Below are 25971 nucleotides of genomic sequence, written 5' to 3' on the forward strand. Positions count from 1 at the left end.
ATCCTGTGGAACCTCATCTGACCCCGTTAAAAGCTTGAGCAAGACTAGACATGCAGTAGAAGTCGCGTATGAGGGAGCAATATGCATGTTGCATGAGGAAGGAAAGGATAACCTGCAGAGTCTCACTCCATCACTCTGCTCCCTCTTCTCCAAAATACCTCATCTTTCCATCCATCACTCATTCTTGTTTTCTGCAGGTTCTCTTAGAGGCAGCCAAGCAGAGGGCCTTTCACCATAGTAACCGGTCGTGCTCCTGGACTCGGCCAAGGGTTGTAAAATTGAAGAGTCGTGTCTCTTCCTTTCCAAGAACAAGATTTAATGGAGGGCTTTCTGGCAAGGCTACAACATTTCAACTCGGCTACGGCAAGGCATAGACCCCATGGACCACCCTATGAAATATTAGCCCGGCTTTGCGTACAATTTTAAAAGGGGAGTAAATGGACTTTAACAGGACTTCCAAAGGGGTTGGGGGGAGAAAGGTGAAAACACAAGTTCAGTGGGAGTGGAAAAAAAACAACGCAGATGCAGTGAAGAAAGCTTTTAAAGGGAGTGAGAGACAGCTACACCAGACTCAAAGGAAACAAAAGAAAGCAGCCAAGACCAAAGATGTTGTTTTATCAAGTTCATTTTGTCGCCTGGTTCACATCCTCAATCCAAAATACACCATTACATCACACCGAGCATGGGAAACATGCTCACAGCAACACATACAGTCTTCAAGTGTCTCTCTTATCGCTGCCCTGTCTGACCGTACATACATCATTAGGGAAGATTCTCTCAAATACAACACATCCTCTATATTTGTACAAAGCTGTAGCAGAAATGCATTTCAAGGAATGTAATTACAGTTCATAAACAATAACGAGAGAAGCATTAATTACACTCTGGACAAAAACTATGCTGAGCTCATTTTGCTGCATTCTTTTTTGTCAGGACTGTTAAAAGTACAGTAGCCTATTCTTGTGGTAACTGAAGCCAATATGATTCATACATACTTCAAAAACAGGATAAATTAGCTCAACATGTAACCTCAAACCGAAACGATCAACTCAGGGAGACTTCAATTGTCTTTCCACACTGGATGTACTAGAACTTTGAAGGCAAATTGATGGTAATTGAGATGATAAAGACTGAAAAAACAAAATAAAATAAAAGCACTTTTTTTTATGGTGGCCACAAACATGTTTTATTCGCAAAAGTGGATCTGTCATACAGACAAAACTGAGACAAATAAACAACTTCAGGGTTTCCACGGATGTCAACAAGCTTTATGTCCCGTCTACTCCAGTGCTGTCTCTTCCATTTATGGTTTTCTCTAAAATTAAAGCTTCTCAAATTTTACATGGCGTAACAATTAAATAAATAAAACAAGGAAAACAAAAATCTAAGACTGCGGAGATATGAAAATAAACCAGGCAAAGCCAAGAAAGGTTCAGCTCAAAGCTGGGAGACATAGTGCGGACTGAATTGTTGTGAAGGACAAGCTATCTAATTTCATACAAAAAAAAAAAAAAGAGTAGCTGTCCTTATCTACATCCACCTCTCCATTGGCTTGCACCGGGGCAAGTAAGGATAAGCAAAGCCAAATATTAACTATATGAGATTTTCTAAAGCTGATGAAATATTAGCATACTGAACCCCCTCCATGTCCCGACAGTAGTCCAGGTCCTTCTGGTTATGAAAGTGCAACAATGACCACAGTTGATCTGGGAGTGTAACGAGTTCTTAAAAATATCATCTCACTGTATACCACTTGGTGTAAAAAAAGAAACAAAACAAAACAAAAAATCCAGCAGTTTGCAAAGAAAAAAAAAAGAAATAATTCTCTCTCTCCGTTTCATCAGTGACCTTAAGAAACTTTCTAGCTTGATTGCTTGTCAGACTTTTCCACAGAGACACACTGGGCCATGCTGCATGGCAGAGTTCAGGTCTGCGATGTATCAAATGAGATCTCAGGTGGCCACAGAGCTGACAATCTGGACAACCTCGCCATTGTCTCCGTGGATGGCACCCTGGATGGCTTCTTTCACCTCCATCTCAGCCTGCAACGCCGGTGCCAGTTCAGCAGCCTGTAAAACAGAGGGGGGTAAAAACAGAAAGAGGAAGTGTTGTTGATGAGGAAAACAGTGAGATGCTGCAGTTAAAATATTATTTATGTAGCATACTGCTCTGAATCAAAGCTGATTCAAAATAAAGGCTAAGATCACAGTTAATCGAAAAAAAAAAAAAAGCTCTACAATGCTGGAAACACAGACCTTGAGACTCAGGAACACCTTTGAAAACATTTTCACGTTACGCAAAGGCGTAACGTGAAAACGAATTAGACAACATCGCAGCAAAACATGTATATGTAATTATGTGGAGAAACTTTCAGCGTTTTCTGGAAATGAGCTCATCTCAGATGAGCACAAAGAATGTTGGTGTGGTAAACACATGTTCTGTTGTCAAACGAGACCATGTGTCAGATTTTATTTGGCGAGAAAAAAAGATTTTAAAGAGTTTTTACGTGCCAACGATGGGGGGAAAAAAGTTTTTGTCGGCGCAAAAACACAAAAGACAACTCTAGCGAAAAATTAGGGGTGGATTTTTATAATCAAGGTTTAAAAGAAAAACGACACCCTCAGTCAAATGTAAGATTTCCTCCTAAGATCCGAGGCATAATAAAAATCAGAAGATTGGCTCAACACAACTGCAGATGAACAACAACAGAAACACGGCATTTGCCAGAGATATTCGATCATCTGCCTTCATACACATAACTTGGGTGACGTCCAGTTTCTAATCCGCAGGGTTCAGTCCGATGTCAGGCCCACCCAATGCCAATATAACAGCTTCAGCTCATCTGGAAAGGCAGTTTACAATGTTTATGAGACGTCGTGGCCATTCTTCTTCAACTTAGCAGGTTTGAGGTCAGACGCTGATGTTGGACGAGAAGCCCTGGGTTGAAGTCTGCTTCCACTATTTTACATTACCACAAACAGCCAAGTGTGAAATATTTAATAGGGAGGAAATGTTTTGACTGAACTTATTGTACAAATGGCATCCCATCACTGTATCGTGGAGATCTGAGTATAGGCTCCTGAGAGCAACCCATTCTGCACTTTCATTTTTCCCATAAGACCTATTTTCAGCATCAGCAGTAAAATGAAATCATAGATAGAAATCAAATCAGATGAAGTACAGGAAAAAAAAAAAGCTATTTAAAAGGAAAGTTTATTTCAAGAGATAACAGGAAGGCTGAACAGAATATAGTGACTTTTCTCTGGTTTGATCCTTTAAAGCTTTTAGCATCTTGTAGAAAATGCTGGATATGTTCACTTTGTGGAAATCTCATATTTAAAGTGAACATCTACATTCTCAGGAATGCACTCAAAGTTTAACATGTTCATAATCAGCATGGTTAATAAGAAGTTCTTTACAGTTTGAAAAGAGAACTATATTCATTTTGTTCTTCCTTAACATATTAACATTGAAGTTGAAAATATTTAAAATATTACTCTGAAATATTTATTTTTCAATGTTTTAGTTTCTTCTTATGGAGAAATCCTGAAAAACCTAAATTAATATTGTCTGGTGGGGGAAAAAAAAAAAAGAGCATTGGAACTCTGCTTAGTGCGTCTGTTTCAGACAGACCAAGGTAGCGTCTGGTAATCTTGCATTTATTTATCAAATCAAGGTTCATGACTCAGTCCTAGATGAAGACCATGTAGAATGACTCACTCCTTCCTTGAACTAATGCCAAACGTTTCCTCAAAGACACCTGCAGCATAAAATCCTTCCTCCAGCCCAGCATGTTGTCACTACACAACAACCATGACTCGAACCCAGCTGCACCAAAGCAAAACACAAAGTACTATGACTCAGGACCCCAAAAGTTAATATTTGAAGAACAGATGTTGTCCTTACCGACGAAATTATGATTATTGTGTGTGTACTACGTATGTTTGCAACACCCTCAACATGTGTAAACTGTTTTGTGTGATATGTTTATTACCGCAAGCAATTTAATATGAAGTGCCTTCATATATTTGCATCTCCAGTGACTGGTTAAAAATTGACTGATGTGAATGTGCTTGGTTGGTGTCAATCTCAAGAAGACAAATAGTTTCTAATTAGGAAGAGGGGCTTATTTTTCAGGATTTCAAAACCTTCTTAAAGTTCTCATTTTTCCTGCAGTCAAGCTGACAATAAACCATGAGTCAGATACTAGCCAGACAAAATCCCTAGATTGCAGAAAGGGCCTTTGGACTGCAGAAAATATCTCTCTGGTAAGCTCCTTTCTCATCTATGTAATGGAAACAAATAAAAAGAAAGGAAAATGCAGAGACAAACACATCAGAGTGAGTAATTTTTCAGTGAGTTGTATAAGTGCAACCACATGTCTGGAAACTGATGTGAGCCTGTCTCCTGATTTAACAGTACTCTAAAGGGTGAACTAAGGAACAATGCTAACCTTTCTCTGAACTTTAACCCACAATGAGGATACTGTAAGACACCAGAACCCAGCTGTGAGAACAACATGCCCTGTACCAGGTAGGCAGATCCATCCATCGTTAAAAACATTCAAACATTCGGCTGACCCGTTTACTATTTGTTTATGAAGTCCATCCAAAGATTCAATCAACTTGCCCGAATGGTTGGATTTTGATAACAACTGTTATAGCTCTGGGTCCGATTCCAGCGAGGTTACATTTTGTTTTGTCAGTGAGCACTTTATAATCAAGTGTTGAACATTATCAGACACATGGCCTTTCTGAGCCCCATTTGTATTGAAACACACTGATGAATGATCAGTCCATTTCAATTCAGATCTGCACCCAGTCCCACGTAAGAAAAATATATTTCTTTTTATGCAAACAAGCTGCTTGATTTGACCAAACTTCATGAAGCAGAGATGGCGGAACACAGTCTGTGATCACTCCACAAAGCCTTGAAAAAGCATTTGCACCTTTCATCTTAGTACGACCACAAACTTCCCGTGAATTTAATTAGGATTTTGTGTGATAGACCAACATAATGTGGAATATAATTGTGAAGCGGAAGAAAAAAGACTTTCTTTTTTCACAAATGGAAATCTGAAAAGCATGCCGTTCTTTTCCTTTGCAATTACAGCTGTATGTCATTTGGAGTTTGTCTGTGCTAGCTTTACCAGTCACACATTGAAGTCTTTGCCCATTCTTTACAAAAAAGCTCAAGCTCAGTCAGATTTCACGGATAGCATTTGTTTTTTTTTTTTTAAGATTTGCCATAAATTCTTAGGTATATTTAGGTCTGGACTTTGACTAGGCTGTTCCAACGCATGAACTTGCTTTGATCTAAACTATTCTGTAGTAGCTCCGGCTGTGCTGTTGAGGTTGTTGTCCTGGTCAAAGGTGAATATCTGCCAAAATATGAATTATTATATAGCCAGATTTTCTTTTGGGAGTGTCCTGCATTTAACTCCAACAATTTTTCAACTCTCACCAGCTTCCCAGTCATTACAGCATGTTGCTTCCAACACCATGTTTTATCACAGGAATGGTGTGTTCAGGGAGATTTCATTTACAAAATAAAGCTCTTAACTTGTCGCCAGAAAAGTTACATTTTGGTCTCATTTGATCAAACCACCTTCTTCCATGTTTGCTGCCCCCTTTGGGGCTTAAGGCACACAGCCAGAAGAACTTTTTAATTCAACTTTCTTTCGACAATGACCATCTTCTTAACACACCTACATAGAAGCCAAATTTGCACAGCTAATAATTGTCCGATTCAAAAAGTCTCCAAACTGAGCTGTGGCCTTCTCCACTTTCTCCAGCTCTTGGTCGATTCTCTGATTGGTTTGCCCCAGTCTGTCAGTATAGTTCTAAGATTAGCCATTTTTTACCCCAATAGTCATTTTTACAATTGGTCCTCGATTGCTGAGTGTTGCCGCAAAAATCATCGAAGAGTCGACCACAACTGATGTGTGTTCACGGCCCCCCCACATTCCCATATGAATGCCCACAGTAGACCGGAACAGACCGGAACGGAGGCGCTCACCACTGGGGCAGAACCGAACCGCACATTAACTGGTTAGAGTGCGACTTGCCAGTGGAGAAGTGCCTTAATGGTCTCTAACAAAGCCCTGAGGCATTCATAGAACAACTAAATTTATACTGTGGTTTAAAGTGCATTACACACTGGTGGACTTTATTTCTTAAATGGGTGACTTCTGAAGGCAATCCCTTCCTCCCACACTTGTGGCAGTCACTTAAAGGCGTTTAAATGATTGGTAAATAAAAACAAAAATAAAAAAAAGTGCTATTCCTTCTAATTAACAGTAGTGCACCACCTTGTGTTGGTTTATTAAACTAAAAGTCTAATAAAAGTAAATTGAAGTTTGAGGTTGCAGTGTCACAAAATGGGAAAGGGCTGAATGAGCCTAAATATTTTTTGATGAGAAGACACTTAAAGGATAACAGTACGGTAATCTACTCCCAAAACACCCAATCAATTCAGCTGTCTCCCACTCACAAAATCATGGAACCCATTACCTAGCCAACTACGGACAACAGAAGGACAACAAAAGGGGCTCATATGGACTGGGCGAGGTCCTACATGGGAAATTCCTAATTTGCAAGCATGGCTGGACAACACATTTGGAGTCTGTATTTCTTAAAAAAAAGGTAAATATTATCTGGGTATGCAAGGAGATTCTTATCAGTACCAAAAAGGCCTTTTCAAACAGACATAAATCATCTACAGTTTTTCTTTTGCTTATGTAATGGCAAAGCAACAAAGAGTTCATTCATTGAAGAACTTGAAGGGAACCATCTGAGCTTACATTTAAAGGGAAAGACACCGCAGCAAGAAGAAAAATGAAACGCAATCCTTGGTATATTAAGGGAAAAGAAAAGAAGAAAGAACAATGGGACTGTGCTGTTGCTTTAAATCTCTTGCAGAGTTTAAATGACCACTTCAAAGGCTAGCCCCCATGCGCCTGAACACCATCCTGATCCAAAATGTGGTTGTTGCTTAATCAGTTCAATCATAGGGGGATTTGGGGCATTTTACTAATTACTACCCTTTCCCTTGTATCACACCATGAGACTCAGTACTTCTTTAAATTTAATTACTGGTTGTCCAACAGTCTGGAAAAACTACATCAGATGGTGAAATTGCCAATTTTAAACTCTCATGCATCAACAACTTTCAAGGTATGATTCCTGTTGCTGCTTATATAATAACAATCTAACAGTTGGGAAGAGCTTTAGAGCTTTCTGCTCAACTAAAGCTGTGAAGGTTACTCAGAATGTGTGTGCCTAGCGTAGTGACACTTTAAATGACGACTTTTCTGAGTCTTCTTTTTGTCAGTCGTTTTGTTAACAATTGCTTCGTGTCAGCATTTTATTGCAACAACCAACACTGTGCAAGGTTTTTGTGATCCACTGTTCTATTGTGATCTTGGTCGGCGTTAGAAAAGCAACCCTGACAAGCAAATTGTGCATCCATTTGAATTGGGATTTGGTGAAGTCCCTTTCTTTTACATCTCTTAATCTAGAGACGTAAAAGAAAAGGGACTTACGTGAGCATGATTTTGTTTTACGAGGAACGAACAAAGGTCTTACTAGTTTTAAAAAGTTCCAATGTGTTTAAACGGTGAAAGCTGGAATGGTACCATTTTAGTACCAGAAAAGACCAGCGACTTTTCGACACCCATTAGGGATGCAATGAGATATCACGCCACAAGAGCTCATGAGATTTAAACACTCCAATATTTCTGCCTGTCATTGTAACTCTGTTTCACAACTGCTATCAACTTGCTGGCAGTATGCAACTTTGTCTGGTGAAGTAAGATTAGGCTATGAATAAGCCTCAGATATTACAGTATGTACTTTAAGGTCTACAAACTGCAATGCTTCCCTACAATGAACAAACTGTGAACATGAATGTAAGAGTCTAAAAGAGTTTGATTTGTTGTTTTACCTGCACAGCCGCTGCGTGATCTGAAACAGGAGCTAGCTGCACATACTGCACTTGGATGTCAGGTGGGAGGGCGGACCCCTCTACTGCCGTGGCTCCTCCATCGGCTGAAGCAACGGCTATCAACTGAGCTCCACGAAGTACCTAGGGAATTCATCAAGGGGCAGAGAGACATAAGGATCAATTACAGTTCACCATACAAGCCCTTTTGTTTCAGCATCAAAAGTCAGTTTATGCTAATACATAGCAACTGCAAATGCAAGACGGGCACTACAGTGGCATAATTTCTATGATCAACTATGGGTGTGACATGATGAAACCTCCCAGTCAAAGATGGCAACAAAGACACATTAGAGAAAGAAGATTTTAGGATGAGGAGTACATGTTGTGCACAGAGATGCATAAAGGACACCCAATCATTTCATTTGCTGGAATAACAATCCATTTGGGGCGCGTATATGTGTGTGGGAGGGGAGGGCAATTAAACCGAAAGAACCGTGTCAAAAGATGCTGCTGATCAGAATCAAGATTTGCTTCTTGTTCTTAAAAAACAGATTTGCATGGTATGTCCAATTATCAAAGGATCTACCCAAGATATACCGTCACTGTTTTAGTTGGACTTTATTTGTGCACCTCACATTTGTCCTGTAACCTGCAGTATTTTACTGTATTTGTAGATTATCAGATGTGCAGTGAGAAACTTGGAGAAAATGGATTGGTTGTATTTTTCTACAAACATTTCTCTGTGAAGACATGTTCATTTAAATTTAACCACAAAGTAGAACATATTCTGAATGCCTTTAATTATGCTTGTTAAAGATTCGTCTGAATCAGCCTATCCATCACCAGTTTAAAGTCTTACAAACTTTGAAAACTGGAAAATTGCCACAAATAGATCAAATCATTTAAACAAAACAAAACATAACCATTGTGTTTGCAACAGAAAATTCACTCCATTGTACCAAATGTGTTACATAGGACAATCCTTTAAAGCAACCTATCAAACCTTTCATCGGAAATAATATAACTATAGATTTTTATGCCAGCAAGTAGATCAAATGTGACTGTGGCGCAATGGTTTATAAAATAGCGTTTCCATGAACCACCAAGTTTTTGAGACTGGGATTGTTTCTACATGGCAGAAATCTGCTTTGGTCTGCACCCCATTCTGACTGCTGTTTAATCTGCAGTGGCCTCAACTTCTTTGTCTTTATCCACACTGAGGTCATTGAAAGAGCTATAAAATGGAAGTGAGATAATAACAACCCATAAACACCCTGCAAAATCCTAATTCAAAATATCCTAACCAAGTAACAGGGAATCTGTAGGTTGTTCTGAAGAAAAGTTGCGGCAGCAGACTGCTACCACTAAAATGCACCGAAATAAAAATCGCATTATGTAACGTAAACCTGAAACAGCAACTCTGTCTATCCATACCTTAAATTAGAGGTGGCGGAACAAAACCATCATCAATGTATGACTTCTAAAATATGAAAATGCATAGAAACAATAAGACTGATGCAATTATATCCATTTTGTCCCATTTTCATAGACACCAGATTGTAAATTTAACTTTATAACCAAGATTGCGGACGAGAAATTTATTCAGTTTAACTAAGGTTTGTATGCTTTAAAAAAATGCGTGCTATTTAAACTCAAACGTGAACATAATGGGTAACATGCATTTAGAAAACAAGAAGTCAAATGACTCTGCAAGAGGGTCTTTATCTCCCCTTGTGTAGAAAACCAGATGCCAGCGTCAAAGTCGTGTAGTTTTGCTGCAATAATAACAGAACAGTGGTGTGTGGCACCGTTTCTTTAAGGCATTTCAGCATCTTTCTGTGTCCTCTGCCAGTCCTGGCCAGGATTCATTTGCAAGATATTTTTAATCTCAATGGAATTTTCTTGGTGAAATACAGATTAAGTACAAATACAATAAAAAAAATTCTTTCCAGATCTTCTTTTAGGCAGAATCTAACAGTTAAAAAGAGCTGCATCGAGATCTGCATGGCACTGCTGTTAATTTAAAACACATAAGTTATACGTGACAACAGACACACATATTAACACGCAATCATGCTGTCAACGCAACACACAGAAAGACGGATAGAGAGAAAACTCCAGTCAGCTCGGTCCTGGTGCACGATCACTTTAATTAGCTCGAGGACTGAGAGAACACTGCTGGGCTCTCCTGTGGTCCGGAGCCTTGCAACAATAATAGGGATTCTTTCTGTTTGAAGTGGAGCCTTCTTGCAAGAGCTAAGCAAAATGATCTCATTTGTATTCTTTTAATTTTTAAATTTCACAGCCTTAAATTAAACACAAGTCATCTTCAAAAAAAATAAAATAAAAATCCCAAATCTCATAAGTTTCTTGTGCATTTCGCTCTGTGGGGTCTCCGTTTGTGGGACTAACCTCGGATGTTCTCAGCAGACTATAAAAAGTTAAAGATGAATAAGCAAGCCCACAGAAAAACAGCAAACCTCAATTGCACATGATTTTTGTTGCCCTAATCTCTGAGTCCCACACTGTTTCGCAGACTCTCTTGTCCAACTGCTGCTTTGAAGTTCTGAGGTGATGACTGGCCTCAAAGGTTCGGTTCGAGTCCACCAGGGTGACGCTTCGCCAGCGTTGCCGCAAATTTTGCTGCCTCATTACCAGCCCCAGTCAGCCTGATGGAAGCCATTAGCGTAAGCAGCCCATCTGACTCATTGGATCGCACCACAAGGACACTTAAAAGAACAGACTGGGTTGGATGCGACTGGGTTAGGCTCTGAACGAAGCCGGCAGCGATTACGTCTGGGTAAAATGAATCGCAGTTTGGTGACCTATAAATCTGAACCATGTGAACCACTACACTGGTGGGTTGGTGTAAACAGTAATCTAACATTTAAGAAATAATTTCACATGTTGAGAAATACTCGCATTTGCTTTCTTGCCAAGAGTTGGAGGAGAGTATCAATCCCTCTCACGTCTGCCAACAGCCGTTTTGCTTTGCATTAGCAGAAACAGCTGCGAGCAGACAGTCTCCATTTGCCTCCATGCTTCGACTGTTTTCAACTCAGAAAATATGTATGACTTGTAAAAAAGAGATTAATAGTTTTAACAAATTTCCCGGCAATTAAATAAAATCTACTCCAAAAAAAATATGGCTGCAATTATTAAACAGCATTGTGCAAAACCAGAGCAAACAGTGCTCAGTGTGACAAGTCACTAGAACGGTGAGAAACCAGCTGCTCAGACGTTTGCCATGGCAGACATCCACAGAGAAGCATCGTTAGCTCTGCTCTGTCACACTGTTACATTAGGCAACAAAAGCAGCTCGTGCCAAGTTCTCATCTCTTTGCAATCCCTCTGTAGCAGTGTTTCTCTGCAGTTCCAAATGGTATATCTAAGAGTACAATTACTGGAGTTTGGGGAGGAGGGATGGGCTTGACAGAGGAGGGGATGCGGTTGAGATTCGAGACTGTAAACACTTGTCTCACTCAATTAGAGTCTCATCCTCCTTTTGAGAGCCGTTTGCATTCTCAGCTGTGAGGAGCAACACAGAGAGGTTCAGTGAAGCATTTACAGAGTTGGAACGGCGTGTGAGATCTGCGGAGGGATTGCACGGGAACTTTTCGGCTCCACTTCCTGTCCCAGAAACTTTCTCTAAGAGAACAACCAGTCTCTACTGTTTGGGTGTGAAGCTGCCAAATTTGGCATTAAAGTCAGACCGAGATGAAAACAACACAAAGACAGACACAAACTATCTGTGATTAAATACTTTTTGGCCTTTTGAATTAAAAATTTCATTACTATGACTAAATGATTAAACTGAAGCTCATATAAAAAGAGATAATTAGGTGATTCGGTGAGAGCTAATGATAATTGCTTCTTGCTGCTAATAGGATATAATCATCATTTAGCTCGTTAGCACTCAAGCGACAACAGAAATAATTACAATGTTGCATCAAAAAGAAAAGGTCTAATGAGGCCACAGTGATCTTGCTTGTAGATGAGGTTTCATTAACAACAAAATGATTAATAGTGAAAGAAATGCACAACAGGGCAGCAAATGCTACAAGGAGCCTCTCTTTCAGCATAAAAGTTACTTGAGACTGCAGAAGCAGAGAAGCGACTGAACCTACTCAATCTGGTATCAAGCCTGATAACGTTGCCTTTCCTCGACTGGGTGTCAGGTTGAGGTCAGCGATCTGGATCCTGTGGTCTTTTGTTGGTGGAGTCTGGGGTGTGGCTGATTTTACTCTCAGAGTTTAAGTTACTGGTCAAAACAACAGTTTAGCGTCTTAAATTCTACATGGTGCCTTGCACATGTAATTGAATTTAACTGATAGATGAAGAGTAAGGCATTAATCTGAAGAAGCAGGAAAACATTGAATGGTTTTCAAAATGCTTAACAACTGAAAAACTGTGGTGACTTGTGATCAGATCATTTATTTTGACATCTTTGGTGATGAGCTCCAAATCTATGATCTTTGAAAGCCTCCCTGTCATCGCTCTAATCTTTAGCTATTTTATTGGATTCTGTATCAGATTTAAGCCCAAGCTCTGACTGGACCACTGTTACAGGAAGCATGCTGACAACATTAAAAGATTACTTTAACCTAACGCTGCTCTGCCAGAGCATCTTGGAAATCATGCGCATTTGCTTAACATTTTATTAAGGCTGAGATTTACTTTCATTGTGACTTAATACCTTAGACCTCAGGCAGTGGACCCAGTTCGTGAACATAAATAGATCTGTCAGCAGATTTTAAATGCTTTGCTGCTGCCCTTCCCAAGTAGAGATCAGTTGGTTGGTAATCATTGTTCTGTGAGGCTTAAACGCAGATCAGATTAGCTGGAGTAAATGGAAAATAAACCGCAGCAAAAAATTAGCATTTAAAATTCTCCGGAGGCATTGTCAGGAGACATAAAGAGGGGAAAAAAGAAACTTTGACTTAAGCTGTAATGCCTTTAATAAGTCCCACAGAAAAGTAGTTAAATACAGCAATACGAATCCAAGGGCAAAAACAAATAAACAACAAAAAAACTCAGTACAAAAATCAAAAATAAAGACAGCCACATTGAGTCATGCTGGTTATCTGTAAGGCTTAAAGTACAATTGTCTTCTTTCACTCGATGTAACCATCATAACCACAAATAAGAGCTTTTAGAGGACTAAATCATTAGTAAGACTTAATACACCTTTAAACTCAGCTGTTCAACAACTAAATCCCCTCCTTTTAATTGAGCACGTGTGAATCTGTAGGAGCTTATCCCTTTGTTTAACGTGTTCTGAAACCAGACTCCATACAGATAGGAAAATAAAAAAAATACCCTCAGAGGTCAAACCACACAAATGTGGTTCCTATCACTTCCAGAGAAATACCACCTCTTCTTTTAGATCTTGGAAATACTAAACCAAAACGGGGGGGGAGGGGAGGGAAAAAAAAAAACATTTGGAGTTTGTGATGCTTGAAACTTCCTCCCCATTTAGCAGCAGTCAACAACATCTGCAAAGCCTGGGCAGATGTTAAAGCAGAAACACCAGCCCTGGCTGGGCAGACTATGTCTAACTGGAAGGGGAGAGAGAGACTAAGGCTTGGCTGAAACTTCGCTGTGGAAACGCACATTTATACCACCAACCGTCCAACAGCTTGTTTTGTGTGGGCTTGAAAAATAAAAAGCACGCCTTAAATACATCTCACTGCAGTCATTAAATTTCTTGGTTGATCGTTTTTTGTCTTATTTCATTTTGTCTCTTAGGCTGGGGGCTTTATGTGACTGTAGCTGGGCCTCAGCAGAATGACAGAATGGAAAACAATAAGCTCTGTGAAAGCAACCAAAACCTGCAGAAAATAAAATGCGAGCAGATCTCAATAAATGAGAATATCATCTAAAATTTAATAATGCAATTCAATTTTAAAGTGAACTTTTATGTGCTATAGATGATTTCAGTGTTTACAGAGTGCTGTATCCATGGACATCAATAAAAGGTTTAGTGGAGACAAAAATGAATTTTGGGTTTAAATTAATTTAAGGCAATGGTTATCCATAATGACAGAGATAGATGCTTGCCATGTAAAACAATGTGGGCATGGGACACCAAGTGCTTCACTGGGAGAGCAACAGCACCTCAACGCAGCTGTCCCTGGTTTGATTCCAGGCCTTGGGCCATTTACTGCATGTCCTCTCCTTTTCTTTCTGACATTCTTCCTGTCAAGTTGCTAATTAATAAAGGCAAATAAAACATTTTAAAGACCTTAAACCCCATTGAATTTTACTTTTTATATTAAATTCCTGAAATAAATTAACTTAGAAATGGTATTTTAATTTACAAAGATGTAACTGTATAAAACCAGTAGAAGTTCTTGGAGCTTTTTTCCTGTACACTTATGTTCAGATAAGACACTGTGGGCACATGGGCCAACGCATAAAATTCCCCATCACCATGTGATTCTGTAGAATGCTTGTTTTATGTGAACTTGTGACCTAAAAACTTCCTATCTTTACCCCAAACACGACTGTTTCTGCACCACAGCTCAACACCTGCAACCAATCAAACCCTCCCTTGTATCCTTTGGTTTGCAACTCCCACCAACAAACTGGGAGTCGCAATAAGGACCGACTCTGGGAGATTTTTTTTATGACAAAACCAGTTTGAACCAATTCCTGATCCAGAGCAGGAATACCAAAGGAGTCTGATGGCAACAACAACAGGCCACAGTGAAGGATCAAGCTGATGAAAAAACAAAACAAAAACAAGAAAAAAAAAAAAAAACAAAGTGCCATGAAGACTTTCTCTGTTCCCTAGCTCAAATAAAACCCTTTTGTGCCTGATTGGCGAAGGCATTTTTACAATGCCAGTAAATTTTGTGATTTAGGATGTTGACTTTATCATGTTATCATGTTTCCAATTATCCTGTTTTATTCTGTGGAGCCAGGAGATGATATACACCGGTTGTGAAATTTAACCAACACACACAAAAAAAAAAAAAAAAAAAAAAAAAAAAAAATACCCCTCGTAACAAGTCACTTTATCTCATGTTGATTCAGAAGCTGCAAACGAGTCCTGATGGAGCCAAGAAATTTCTTAAATCAAATATCCCTTTACTGACACCAGTAAACATGAAACCATTTTCTCATGTTTTTCATTCTTTATCACTTTAAACACCCATAAATACAAGTAAAGTGGTATGTGGACAGCAGATGTTCAATGACCTATATCCGACCTACACTTAAAGCTAACAGGTTGCACTGGAAGTTGACCCCAAATGTACTCCAACTGTTGCAGCTCTGATTTCAGATTTGCTGTGGACAGCATCTGTCATCATCATCATTAGGTAGCTCACTGAGGGCTTTTGATTTATCAGTACATCACATCTCTCAGGTAAATTCAGTTTGACAGCTGGCAAAACACTTTTAAACATTATCAAAAGAATGCTTGGGGTTAACTCCCCATCGATGTTTATCTTGCGCTCTGTGAAAGATTTCTTAAACAGCCACAATAATAAACGCCAAAGGCTGTGAGTATTATATGCTGCTTACTTATTCCCTTTATTTGTTTTTGCAAAGATAATTTTTTTTCAAAACAAAAGCGTAGTTCCAACACTGGCTTTGGTTCATTCCCAAGTCCATTCCAATATTTGCAAAATTCCCTGATAAAGATGTTTGCATTTCAGTGACTTGATGTGAACCAGGAGACACAAACTCTGTGACCACATTAGGGTAGGTAAAAGAGGAAATGCAATAAACAGACCTGAAGCAACTTCACGTTGCTATTATGTCAATGTTGACAAAAATCTCTCTGATTCAATGCTAAATCAACGCAACAGAGAATTGGGGCAGCTCTGTTTGCAAAGGTGGAGCCAAATGAGTAATAGCAAGGTGTACCTAATAAAACTAATTGTGAAGGAACAAGTTAAATTATATGGGCACTAAATGCACTAAAACTAACAATCCAGCACCATTTGATTCAAACCTGTCGGCTCTGGTGTGGATGCTGACTCACAGTAAAATCCATCTAAAACATCTGATCCATCTTTACTTGGGAGCAAAACCATCCTTTGCTTTGCCCCGAAAGACAGACGAAAACACACGTGGGGGTACCCTCCTCTGCACAACTCCGAAATGCTGACTCAACCATATGCATCAACACTCACGTTTGGAGCTTAAAGGGATTCCTCCAATCTTTTGCCCACTATCTCCAGGGCCTAATGCCACCAGGACACAAAGCAGACCACAACTCCTTTGAAACAAAATCCGCCACTTGATCCCTAAATCCTCAAGTGTTTATGTACATCCCACTAATACGACAGATTGGTCATAAAACATCTTGTTTGCATCATCTCGTCTCAGTGTTATTCTCCCAGAGCTCTGTGAATCACAGGCATCATAACAACCACTTCCACCCCAGAAACAACACTCTGAAGGGGGGAAAAGAAAGAGGGGGGGGGAGAGGGGGACAAGTGAGCAACCCAGGCCACATGCCAGCAGTATGACTCCAGCACATATCACACCACACCATGTTTCTGGAAGGTTAAGCCTACACATTTCTCATCTGCTTTTTGTTTGGAAAGAACAAATCAGAACAAAGTGTAATTTCCATGCCAGACCCTTCTCAGTGGAGCTGTCGTTTCTGGCTATTGTCACACAGATGCAAACAAGAGCATCCCCATTTGTGTTACAAAATGGTTTGGGAAGAGCTGGGGTCAGACACAATAAAAAGTTATATCTCTTTACAGCCATTTTGTCACTTCTTTCTCACGCATTTGGTCTTTCATAATAATTTGTTCCTTTAATATCCACTCATCATCTCTTAGCACAACACTTTTTCTTTTCTTCCGGGTGCTGCTGCTGTGCTTACAAGTTCTGGCAGCAAGGCTGGATGGACCAGTGCCGAGCTGGACTCTCTTCTGTGACCCAGTTCCCATACTGACCATGAAGAACATCAATTGGGATGGTGCAACAGATGCGGGGAAACATGTGCTGACCAAAAAAAAAAAGAAAATGGCAGTAGTTCAACTATGGTGAGGAAGAGAACTGGGGGGACAGTGTCCAGACTTTAGAGGAACCCATAACCCATAAAACCCATAACGGACGGCTGTCAAGTCAGTCATTTGTAAATGATGCGAGTTGATGACAAGATCAGTGAAATTAGCGAAGCCTTTTAGGACTCTCTTGAGATGTGCCGGATTTTCCCAGATAGCCATGGTAAAGGGTAATGATATCTGATGGTGGAACTTCTCCAACACTGCTGGCTTACTCAACATGGGATTTGATGCCTTTCTGAAAGTTTTATTAGACATGTTTAGCCTTTTCCTGCTCTCATAAATTAGATTCAGAAGGTCTTTAATGTACATATTTTCTCATCAGTTTTTGAAATCCCAAACTATTGCGCAACAGTAGCATTGAAAACTAACAACCAGTCCGTTAGTGAGGTCATTTCTTCATGCATCCAGTAGCTCTGACCTTATCCTGGGCACCATTTTTGAAGTATAGTTTTTGTTGTAAAATGTTAATTTCTAGATTTTTGGGGATTTTATTGCTCTTAATTTACAAATTATTTGCTTTAATGATATGACGTGTCCACAAGATCCCTGACAAATTCAAGAGGTTTATAGACTGACAAAACGCCCTTAGCAAATAGAATGGACCACTGTAGTATGCAAAACAAAGAGTGTAAAATTGAAGCAAGGTGCAGCATCCTCCATCTTTCAAAAAGCCCCCAAAAAACTGAAATACCCAGAGTTCCTTCCAGAGTTGGTCAACTTGCAAATCAAATAACTTTGGAACTTAGGTTTCAAAAGGGTATTTAGTCTGACAGCTCCAGAGCTCAATCAAATCACTGAAACCACCTCATCTGGTTTTGTGGCAACATGATTATGCACAAGTAATTCTTGGATTTAAGGCATGAAAGTTAATTTCGAGTTTGCCAGATGACAAAACAAGAAAAGCTGCTCTCTGGTTTGACATAGATTTAAAAAAAAAAAACTAAACTGCATGTCTGAAAGATCTTAACCTTGCTCACATCGTCTCCAACACACAGTATTTCTGTGCCATTTCAACAGCAAGTCAATGAAACCAATATGCTTTAAAGATAAAGCCAGCTTTAAGATAAAAACATCCTTAAGGTCATAGGCATCTTTAGACTCAGTTCACCTTTCATTTAAACAGTTGCCTAAGGTTGCCAAGAAAATGCTAATTTTGTTGGACAGAGTAATTGAAGAGATTCCAACTGGAACTGCTGTCAAGTGAACCCAAACACATGGATTATAGAGCTGTGCTTTCGCCAGTACCACTTTTTTTGTTTTTTCCCCCCATTTTCAATACTTTTAACCCAGTGTTTGAATTCCAACATAAAAACCAGAATGCAAGTCTACATACTGTATAAGAACAAAAGAAACTAAGTGAACTAACATTACGTTGCGGTCAATTTGTTTGAGTAAGTGAACCAGCAGAGGGCATAATCTCAATCTCCTTGTACTAATATTACACCCTGTAACACGACTCGGTACTGCAGCGGGTATTCTCCATCAGCTGTTGTCAATTTCTAGCCATTTTTAGGACACAATATGCAAACCAGACGTCTCATCTTTTCTTCTCTCTCCGCTAATGTTTTTTTTCCCCCCCATCTTTTCACTTCAGCCACTCCTCCTAATCAGTCCTCTTTTATCTTCCAATCTTCCCATTTGGTCTGAATCAGCAGGGTAAGATCACAACGCAGACAGAAGAGCTCCAGATAAGAGGTTACAAATGGAGGAGAACAGTAAAAGACTAGTTATTTTATAGTTTCATGAGTTTGCCTTCTCTTTTCCTCAGACAGATTTTATTTTGCGAACTAGAACATTTGGATCCCTGTTGACCAGTTTTGTTTTGACCTTCAGCTGGCAGAGTTGCTCTGCTTTTAGCTTGTGACTGTCTGTTTTCATCTGTGCAAAACACCTTAAACTAACCTACAAAACTGTAATTTGTACCCAGGCAGTGGGCCAAGAATACACAGCAAACAGTCCAATGAGTTTCACATATTGTTCTGCTTATTTAATGCGCTCAGTCAAACTGGTTCAGTTTGACTGAGCACAAATGTCTCCACACAATGGACACATTTGTCCACTGTGTGTACCATGGACAAATTGTACACGCAAAGGTCGATGTGACAATAAAGGAGAACTATCTGCAAATTCTTCAACTTCGCCTCAAATGAACAGCGAGATAATTTAAACTTGGATAGATTTGGACGTTCCAACAGGACAATGTCTCTATCACTCGTCAAAACTGGATTTTGTGAGCTACAAAGCTGGCCAATATTAAACTTTTGAAATGATCCTGACATGAACCAATTGAAAATGTGTGGCTTATGTGAAAAAGCCAAGTCATTGCCGGGAAAAACTATTTAAATATTCGAGTAAACTGTGCCATTAGTAATAATAACAGCGGTCATAACACTTTGCCAGAGTTGAATCAGAAACTTCTTGAAAACTTGCTGAAGGGCATGAATCCAAATATGTTGATTGCGAGTAGAAATCTGAATGCAAATCATAAAAGCATTAGCCTAAATGCCAATATACATGCAAAGTATCTACTACAATTTATTGTCAGCATTATGACATGGCAACAGCTTTGAGGCAAACTAACACATATTATTAGTAAAACAAACATAATTAGGACATTGTGACTGACTTTGCAAGGACATAAGTATTTCAACAAGCATTTGCCCCAGTGGCATAATGCCCAGTGGAGATAAAAGGGATTAAACTGACAGAAGTAATTATTAAATTGCTCTCATCATACTGAAGCTCCTAAAGGCAGGGTTGGAGCCATTTCTGTCCTTAAATCATAACACCTAAATCTGACATCTGACATAATATAAAAGATGCTCTAGTTTGGAGACTGTGGCCAAATACAAGTCACATAAAATCTGCATAAATGATCTTGATCCGACAGACGAAGGTTTGCCAATGTGTATTTTAATGCTTAATGTCAGCGGGATAACGACTGAGGATTATCTTTTCAGAGGTCTTTGCAACTCGCAAGACCTCTGAACGAGCCTATTGTTCAAAGCCCCATCTGTGGGAAGCTGTTAAAACTCCAAGCGTCCAAATACGGCAACAAACATTTGCTTAATAGGTAACAAATCTGCAAGCAGTCAAGATCCAACCTGTGAATGAAAGCCATTTGTTGGTTAATATAACCTGGAGTTATTAGAAGTATCAGGTGGGCTTTAAAAGACAGGTGTAACCGCAGCTACACCACAGGAACCGTTTAACCACAAGGAGGAACAGTCTCAGAGGAAGAAACAGAACAAGGCTTGGGGTGTGATGAACTGCATGGGCGAAGTTACACCAGTACAGCCTCTGCACTATTCTGCCATGTTACAAAAACAGTGAGATCATTCCTAAATGAAAACACACAAATTAAAACATCCAAGGAGGAATAGATTAGAATCACGTTCAATTATTTTGCTTTGTAGAAGATTTTGATGAGCTCTGTTCCAAAACACACCACAGCAATCCTGATAAGGGAAAATATTTTATACTTTCGCAGCTTGCAAAAGATCTGCTCAGTGTCTTATCTGCTTGAATAAACTCTAAAGCTACTATCATGCTTGCTTAGGCCCAGTTTCCTGTGCATGTCATGATGGTCTTTCTGTGTGTAATCAGATTTAAAGTTTGCCCTTAGCTTTGCCTGCCCTCTGGTCCATGAGAATATGAGAGCAGAGAGGCTGCCATTGTTGTACTCAATTGTTGAAAGAATGGGACGCTCTGATTGGGTTTGCAGAGTCGAATGGGTGTGTAGCCAAAACAAACACATATCATGAAAAACAAAAATGGGAGCATTTTATTGGAGAGAGCTCCCAGACACTGCCTTGGGAGTTTTGTGTTTGTGCAGTGTTTTGTTTCGCATGCCCTTAGAGAGCATAAGCCTGCCCACTGTAGCCAATTTACATATAAAATGCGTTAACTTGTAAATTGCAAGTAGTCATGGAGTCAATGCACAGCAAACCTGACAGATATGATGGAAGTCTTTTAATGGGTAGTTCATGAACTCTTTTGAGGATTTGGAAATGTGCATCAGGACGCTAAATCTAAACCAAATCTGACTTCAAAACTTGGTTAGGATCCGAAAAAGAGAAAGAGAGGAAGAGAAAGAGAGAGACACAGGAATGCAGCCATCAGGCTCAGTGAGCGGGTCATTCGAGGACATCAGCATGCATGTGTGATTGAGTGTGTGAGAGAGGGGGAGCTACAGGATGTGTGGTGACTACCTCAATCAATTGAAAACACACGCGGAGCTAAACAGCCAGTAAAGAATACAAACAACAACAAAATCCCTCATATAAAGCAGATGCATTCACACATCACAAATGTGCGCAGAGCTTATGGCATCTTGAACCTATAAGGAAAGATAATCACAGAGATCCTAAAAGGCCAATAAAATGTGGAAATTTTTGGGCAAAAGTGTGCGTTTGTGGGTGGTTTGTAGCTCCTCTCATGCAGAAAGCTTTTATATAGGGAAGTGACCACTAACTTAATCCACGACTCGAGAGGATCCAGTAATTAAAACAGGCAATCTCACTTTGATACCTTTATAAAAAAAAATACAGTGCTCATGCAGAAATCATTAAATCATTTAAGAGAAAAAAGATGGCATTCAGCTGTTACATAAAACACCTGCTGTGGCAAAATAACCCAAAACAGCACAGCCAGCAGACGACCGGCGTGAGAAGACTTCCTCCCTTAAAGCCCCGTCTCTAGACAAACAGGATCGAATCATGAATGAGAAATTATAGCTGTCTTCACGCATCCATATGTGCCCGGCGATGGTTGAGCGCAGGCCAAGTCAGTTCTGAACTTGGACTGTAGAAGAGGGAACAGAAAAACTGCCTTATGTACAAAAAAAAAAAAAAAAAAAAGAATGATAAAAACAAAACAGAAGACTGAGGGGAACACAAACACACCGCCAACCCTGTAAGTCATTTGAATCTACCTGGTAAATTTATATTATGTCGGACTGAATAGTCATAAGTGGTGGGAAACAAATTACAGACTGGTCATGTTAATAGGCACCCCTGGTTAAGTTGTGGAAAAAGCTTTAAAATAAATTAATGTTTACTGCTGTAGCAAAATGCACTGAAAAATGTAGGAAAATTGTTACTTTATTTTAAGAATGTTTAGTCAACTGGAAAAAAAAAAAAAAACAACAGAAAAATGCACACTCAGGAAGAACAGTTTTTTTTTTTTACAAAAACACTAGTGGCACAACTGTTGCTGCCAATATTTTGCATAACCCTCCTTTGCCAACAGCACAGGACGTCAATTTCCCCTATAAACATTTCACAAGGTTGGAGCACAAACAGAGAGCGAAATATTCTAAGGCTTTTACATCTGGCAACTGAGACAACAATATAAGAGGGTTGATTTTGTGTTGGTGACCCATTTCTGCATTGATGTGGTCATATTCGATTTGGATCAATATCCTGCTGATAGACCCAATGACCATGCATTTTTAATTTTCTGAAAGCAACCGCAGGATTTTTACTCAAAATAGAACATCTTAAAACCCTCTAATTGCCAATACTTCACGAGGCTAAGCACTCAAATGAGCTTCCATAAGGTTTAATATACTAGCTGTGGGACTAAAGGCCCACAGCATCAAATATCTACCACCACTCCTAACAGTGGGCTCGAATATTTAGCCTTTGCTTCACATTAAATCCGGTGGTAGTGTTGGTCAGACTTGGAGCTGAAGTCTCAACTGAGCTTGGCCAACTACAGAAAACTTTTTTTGTGGTATTCCACCCTTTTACGGAGAATAGATGAGACAAAAAATAGCCCTCTTTGGTGCAGTTCTTTAGCTGTGATCTTTTTATCCATCTTTCTTACCATGCATCTCACTATTAACGTTGGAAAGATAACACTGGATCAATACCCAGGCTAGCGACCAGTGCATAAAAGAAATGGGTCTCTGGGTCACATGACCTTCAGGGAAAGTCATGGATTCATTAAGTAGAAGTTTGGGAAAATAAATCAACAGCAAATTTTGGAGGCATTGTTCGGTGTGCTGCTAGTAATATTGTTTAGAATGAGTGTTTCTCTGTGGACTGAACTAACTTGAATAAATATGCCTTTAGATTTCTTCCAGTGCGTAAGGTACTATTCCAGAGTGACGCAACTTCTTTAGCATATTCATCATCTTGATCTGTTTTAAGTTTAACACTTATTGGCCACATAAATGGTGGATGCAAGGATTTCTTTAGAGCAAAAGTAAAACACAGAAGAAACGATGGAATAATTAGTCTTTCGTGACTGGTGTTTACTCTTACCTGTCCGTCCTGGCCGACGTGCACCTGATGAATCTGGAGGTTTCCCTAAAATGAATAAATGAAGCGTCAAATAGTGAGTCAAGTCATTAAACACTGCCAAGACTTTGATTTCCTACGAACTAAACGTAAAAAGCCAATGGTGAGGGCTGAAAAGTGTCGAACCAGTTTGTTTTTGCCAACTCCTACATGATAAGACAGCTCCGTTTTGCACACCGAGAAGTCGGCCGTGTTTACACAGATCATAACAAGAAGCGAATGAAATGCCCTTGTATTGATGTCAGCGTCTATATTATATCTGGCTACATCAAGGCTTTTGTAAACAAAAATAATCTGCTTATGACACTGTAACCATTGTAAAACCTCTGAACGCCCACAATCACATTAACAAAAACATATGAGGGGAAAACATCCAAGGCTCAGCTGTTTTTTTTTCCCGTTTTGCTAATTGTACTCATGTACACATGGAACTCTGTCTGAGCTTCCATATGACCAGAGTCGTACAGTCTCAGAGGCAGTTCATTTCCTTTTCAAGCACGCTCAAACCAATGTCTTTGATGAAAGGGGCCCGTTCCTAATGAAAACATATTCTGTGAGTGGCAGCTGGCAGAAGTGGGATTTTGTTGCTAAGCTTTGAACTCCAAAAAAACAAATAATATCTTGAAATAGGAAAAAGGCAAGAGGGAAAAAAAAAAGCTGGGCTCAGCCACAAAGAGCAGGAAAAGCTTTAGAGGTTTTCTGCCTCCAATTTATTGTGTCTCCCTCGCTCAGTTTTGCATTTCTCACAGAAGGTCCTTTAGCACTATTACTGAACAGGAAATGAGAAAAACACTTGGTTGAAGTGTCAATTGCTTTTGCACAAATGTCAGGCTGTCACCCATGTACAACATGTATCATGTTGAGTATTTGATTACATGTATGCGTGTGTGTGTGTGTGTGGGGGTGTGTGTGTGGGGGTGTGTGTGTGTGTATACAGAGTGGCGCCATGAAACGAATCTTTCTCCCACAGCCTTGTAAAAATCATTAAGAACGATGCTGATGCAGGAATTTTTCTCCTGCTGTTGGTGTGGTTTGGGGGTAAAATATGATTTTAACTGGCAAACTATGTGTGCATGCTGTGATGTCTGATGGGGGTACAATGAGTCACCTGAGCATTGGACAGACTGAAACAAAACTCTGCAGAAGCCGCTACAAACTGTACAAACAAAAAAAAAAAATTCAGACCTCAAGGCAACAACTTTAGCTATGCAGTTCAACTTGTCGAACTTTTCACTTTTTACAACGTCACAGACACAGGCTTCAATGATTTTACACTGCAAAAACACACAATCTTACCAAGTATTTTTGGTCAAGTTTCTAGTGAAAATACCCCCATACACTTGAAATAAGAAAACTAACTTGCAATTAACTTTTCAGCAAGTTATACAAGCTTGTTATAAGGCAATAATTCCTTGATATCGATTAAAAAAAAAAAAAAGGTTTTAATGCAATTGGCAGATTACAGTGTATCACAAAAGTGAGCACACCCCTCACATTCCTGAAAGTATTTAAGTATATCTTTTCATGGGACAACACTGACAACATATAGCTCTATATACAACCATTAATGTCTAACCCTGCTATTTCTATAACTGATGTCTATGGGAAAATAATTTGTCCAAAGTTCTTGAAGGGTTTAATATTTATCTTCCATAAAAAGAAAAGGACATTTCTTAAATTAAAAAAAAAACAAGATAGTCAAAAACAGAAAAGTCAGTTGGATACTGTAAGTCAGTTCCATAACAAACTCTCAAGAATCTGGCTTCTAAAATGTGGCAGCTGTAGATATCATTAACTTTATTTCCAACCAGCCTCTCAAACATGAATGAGGTGTAATAGATATGAGTTGGGTGAAAAAAGAAACAGTGATGAGGTGCTTGTATCATTTAACAGACAAAACGAGTTTGGAAAATTGGTCCGATGTTGTTTGACTTCTATCAGACGAGCACTGATAAAAACTTGCCTCACTGTCCTGTGTGATCTGCACCTCTTCGCCTTGTGGCACCTGGGCGATGTGCAGCTGTCCCGGTGGAATCTGAGACACAAGAGGAAAGGGACACAAGTTTTTTTTATTTAAAATGCATGATTTTCTGACAAAGTGTGGAGCCAAAGCCAGTAAACACTGGCTTTAAATGAACTCAGTGACTTCGGGATGCAAGTTCAAATAAATGAGAATAATCAGAAGGCGTTACGTGCCAAACAAACACCACCTTAAAATTCAGAAATGTTCAAATAAAGATCACACAATGTGCCTATACAAAGAAATTAAAGAACAGATGAGAATAAAATCACTGCAGCATTTGTAAGGCTTTAGGGTTCTACTAAACATAAAGCAGCGGTGAACCTTCCCAGGAGTGGCTGGGCACATCAGTTAGTCGTCCAGGAGATGACGAATAACATCTCAAGCTCTGCAGGGCTTAGTTGGCTCAATTAAGGTCAAATTTAAAGATCCAACAATAAAAATAAAAAAAAGAGAGTGGAAAATGGCCATGGGAGAGTTCCAAGGCTTATGTTGTAAAACTAATACAGCACTTGAAAACAAGATCCTACAATCGAATCTGGTGGTGGTAGCATGACGGTCTGGGGCTGATTTGATGCTTTATTACAGGGGTGTCCAAAGTCGGTCATCGAGGGCCGGCATCCTGCATGTTTTAGTTCTCTACCTGGTTTTACACACCTGCATCAAA

The 25971-nt window shown here is 39.5% G+C and overlaps 1 protein-coding gene across 1 annotated transcript in view; it reads right to left on the reverse strand.

Annotated features, from left to right (window-relative positions):
• Positions 1-607: 607 nt before the first annotated feature.
• The window catches only part of banp (BTG3 associated nuclear protein), a 40159-nt gene continuing 14795 nt past the window's right edge, over positions 608-25971 (reverse strand). Inside the window, exons 10-13 of the mRNA XM_088006331.1 lie at positions 25248-25319; positions 23249-23293; positions 7945-8085; positions 608-2069 (exon numbers count right to left, since the gene is read on the reverse strand). Of these exons, the coding sequence (XP_087862457.1) occupies positions 1953-2069; positions 7945-8085; positions 23249-23293; positions 25248-25319 (375 nt within the window). The 3' untranslated portion in view covers positions 608-1952. The remainder of the gene's footprint in view (positions 2070-7944; positions 8086-23248; positions 23294-25247; positions 25320-25971) is intronic.

This window comes from Poecilia mexicana, unplaced genomic scaffold (assembly GCF_051168715.1).
Source record: "Poecilia mexicana isolate PSO_F unplaced genomic scaffold, ASM5116871v1 scaffold_6, whole genome shotgun sequence".
Classification (NCBI taxonomy): Eukaryota; Metazoa; Chordata; class Actinopteri; order Cyprinodontiformes; family Poeciliidae; genus Poecilia; species Poecilia mexicana.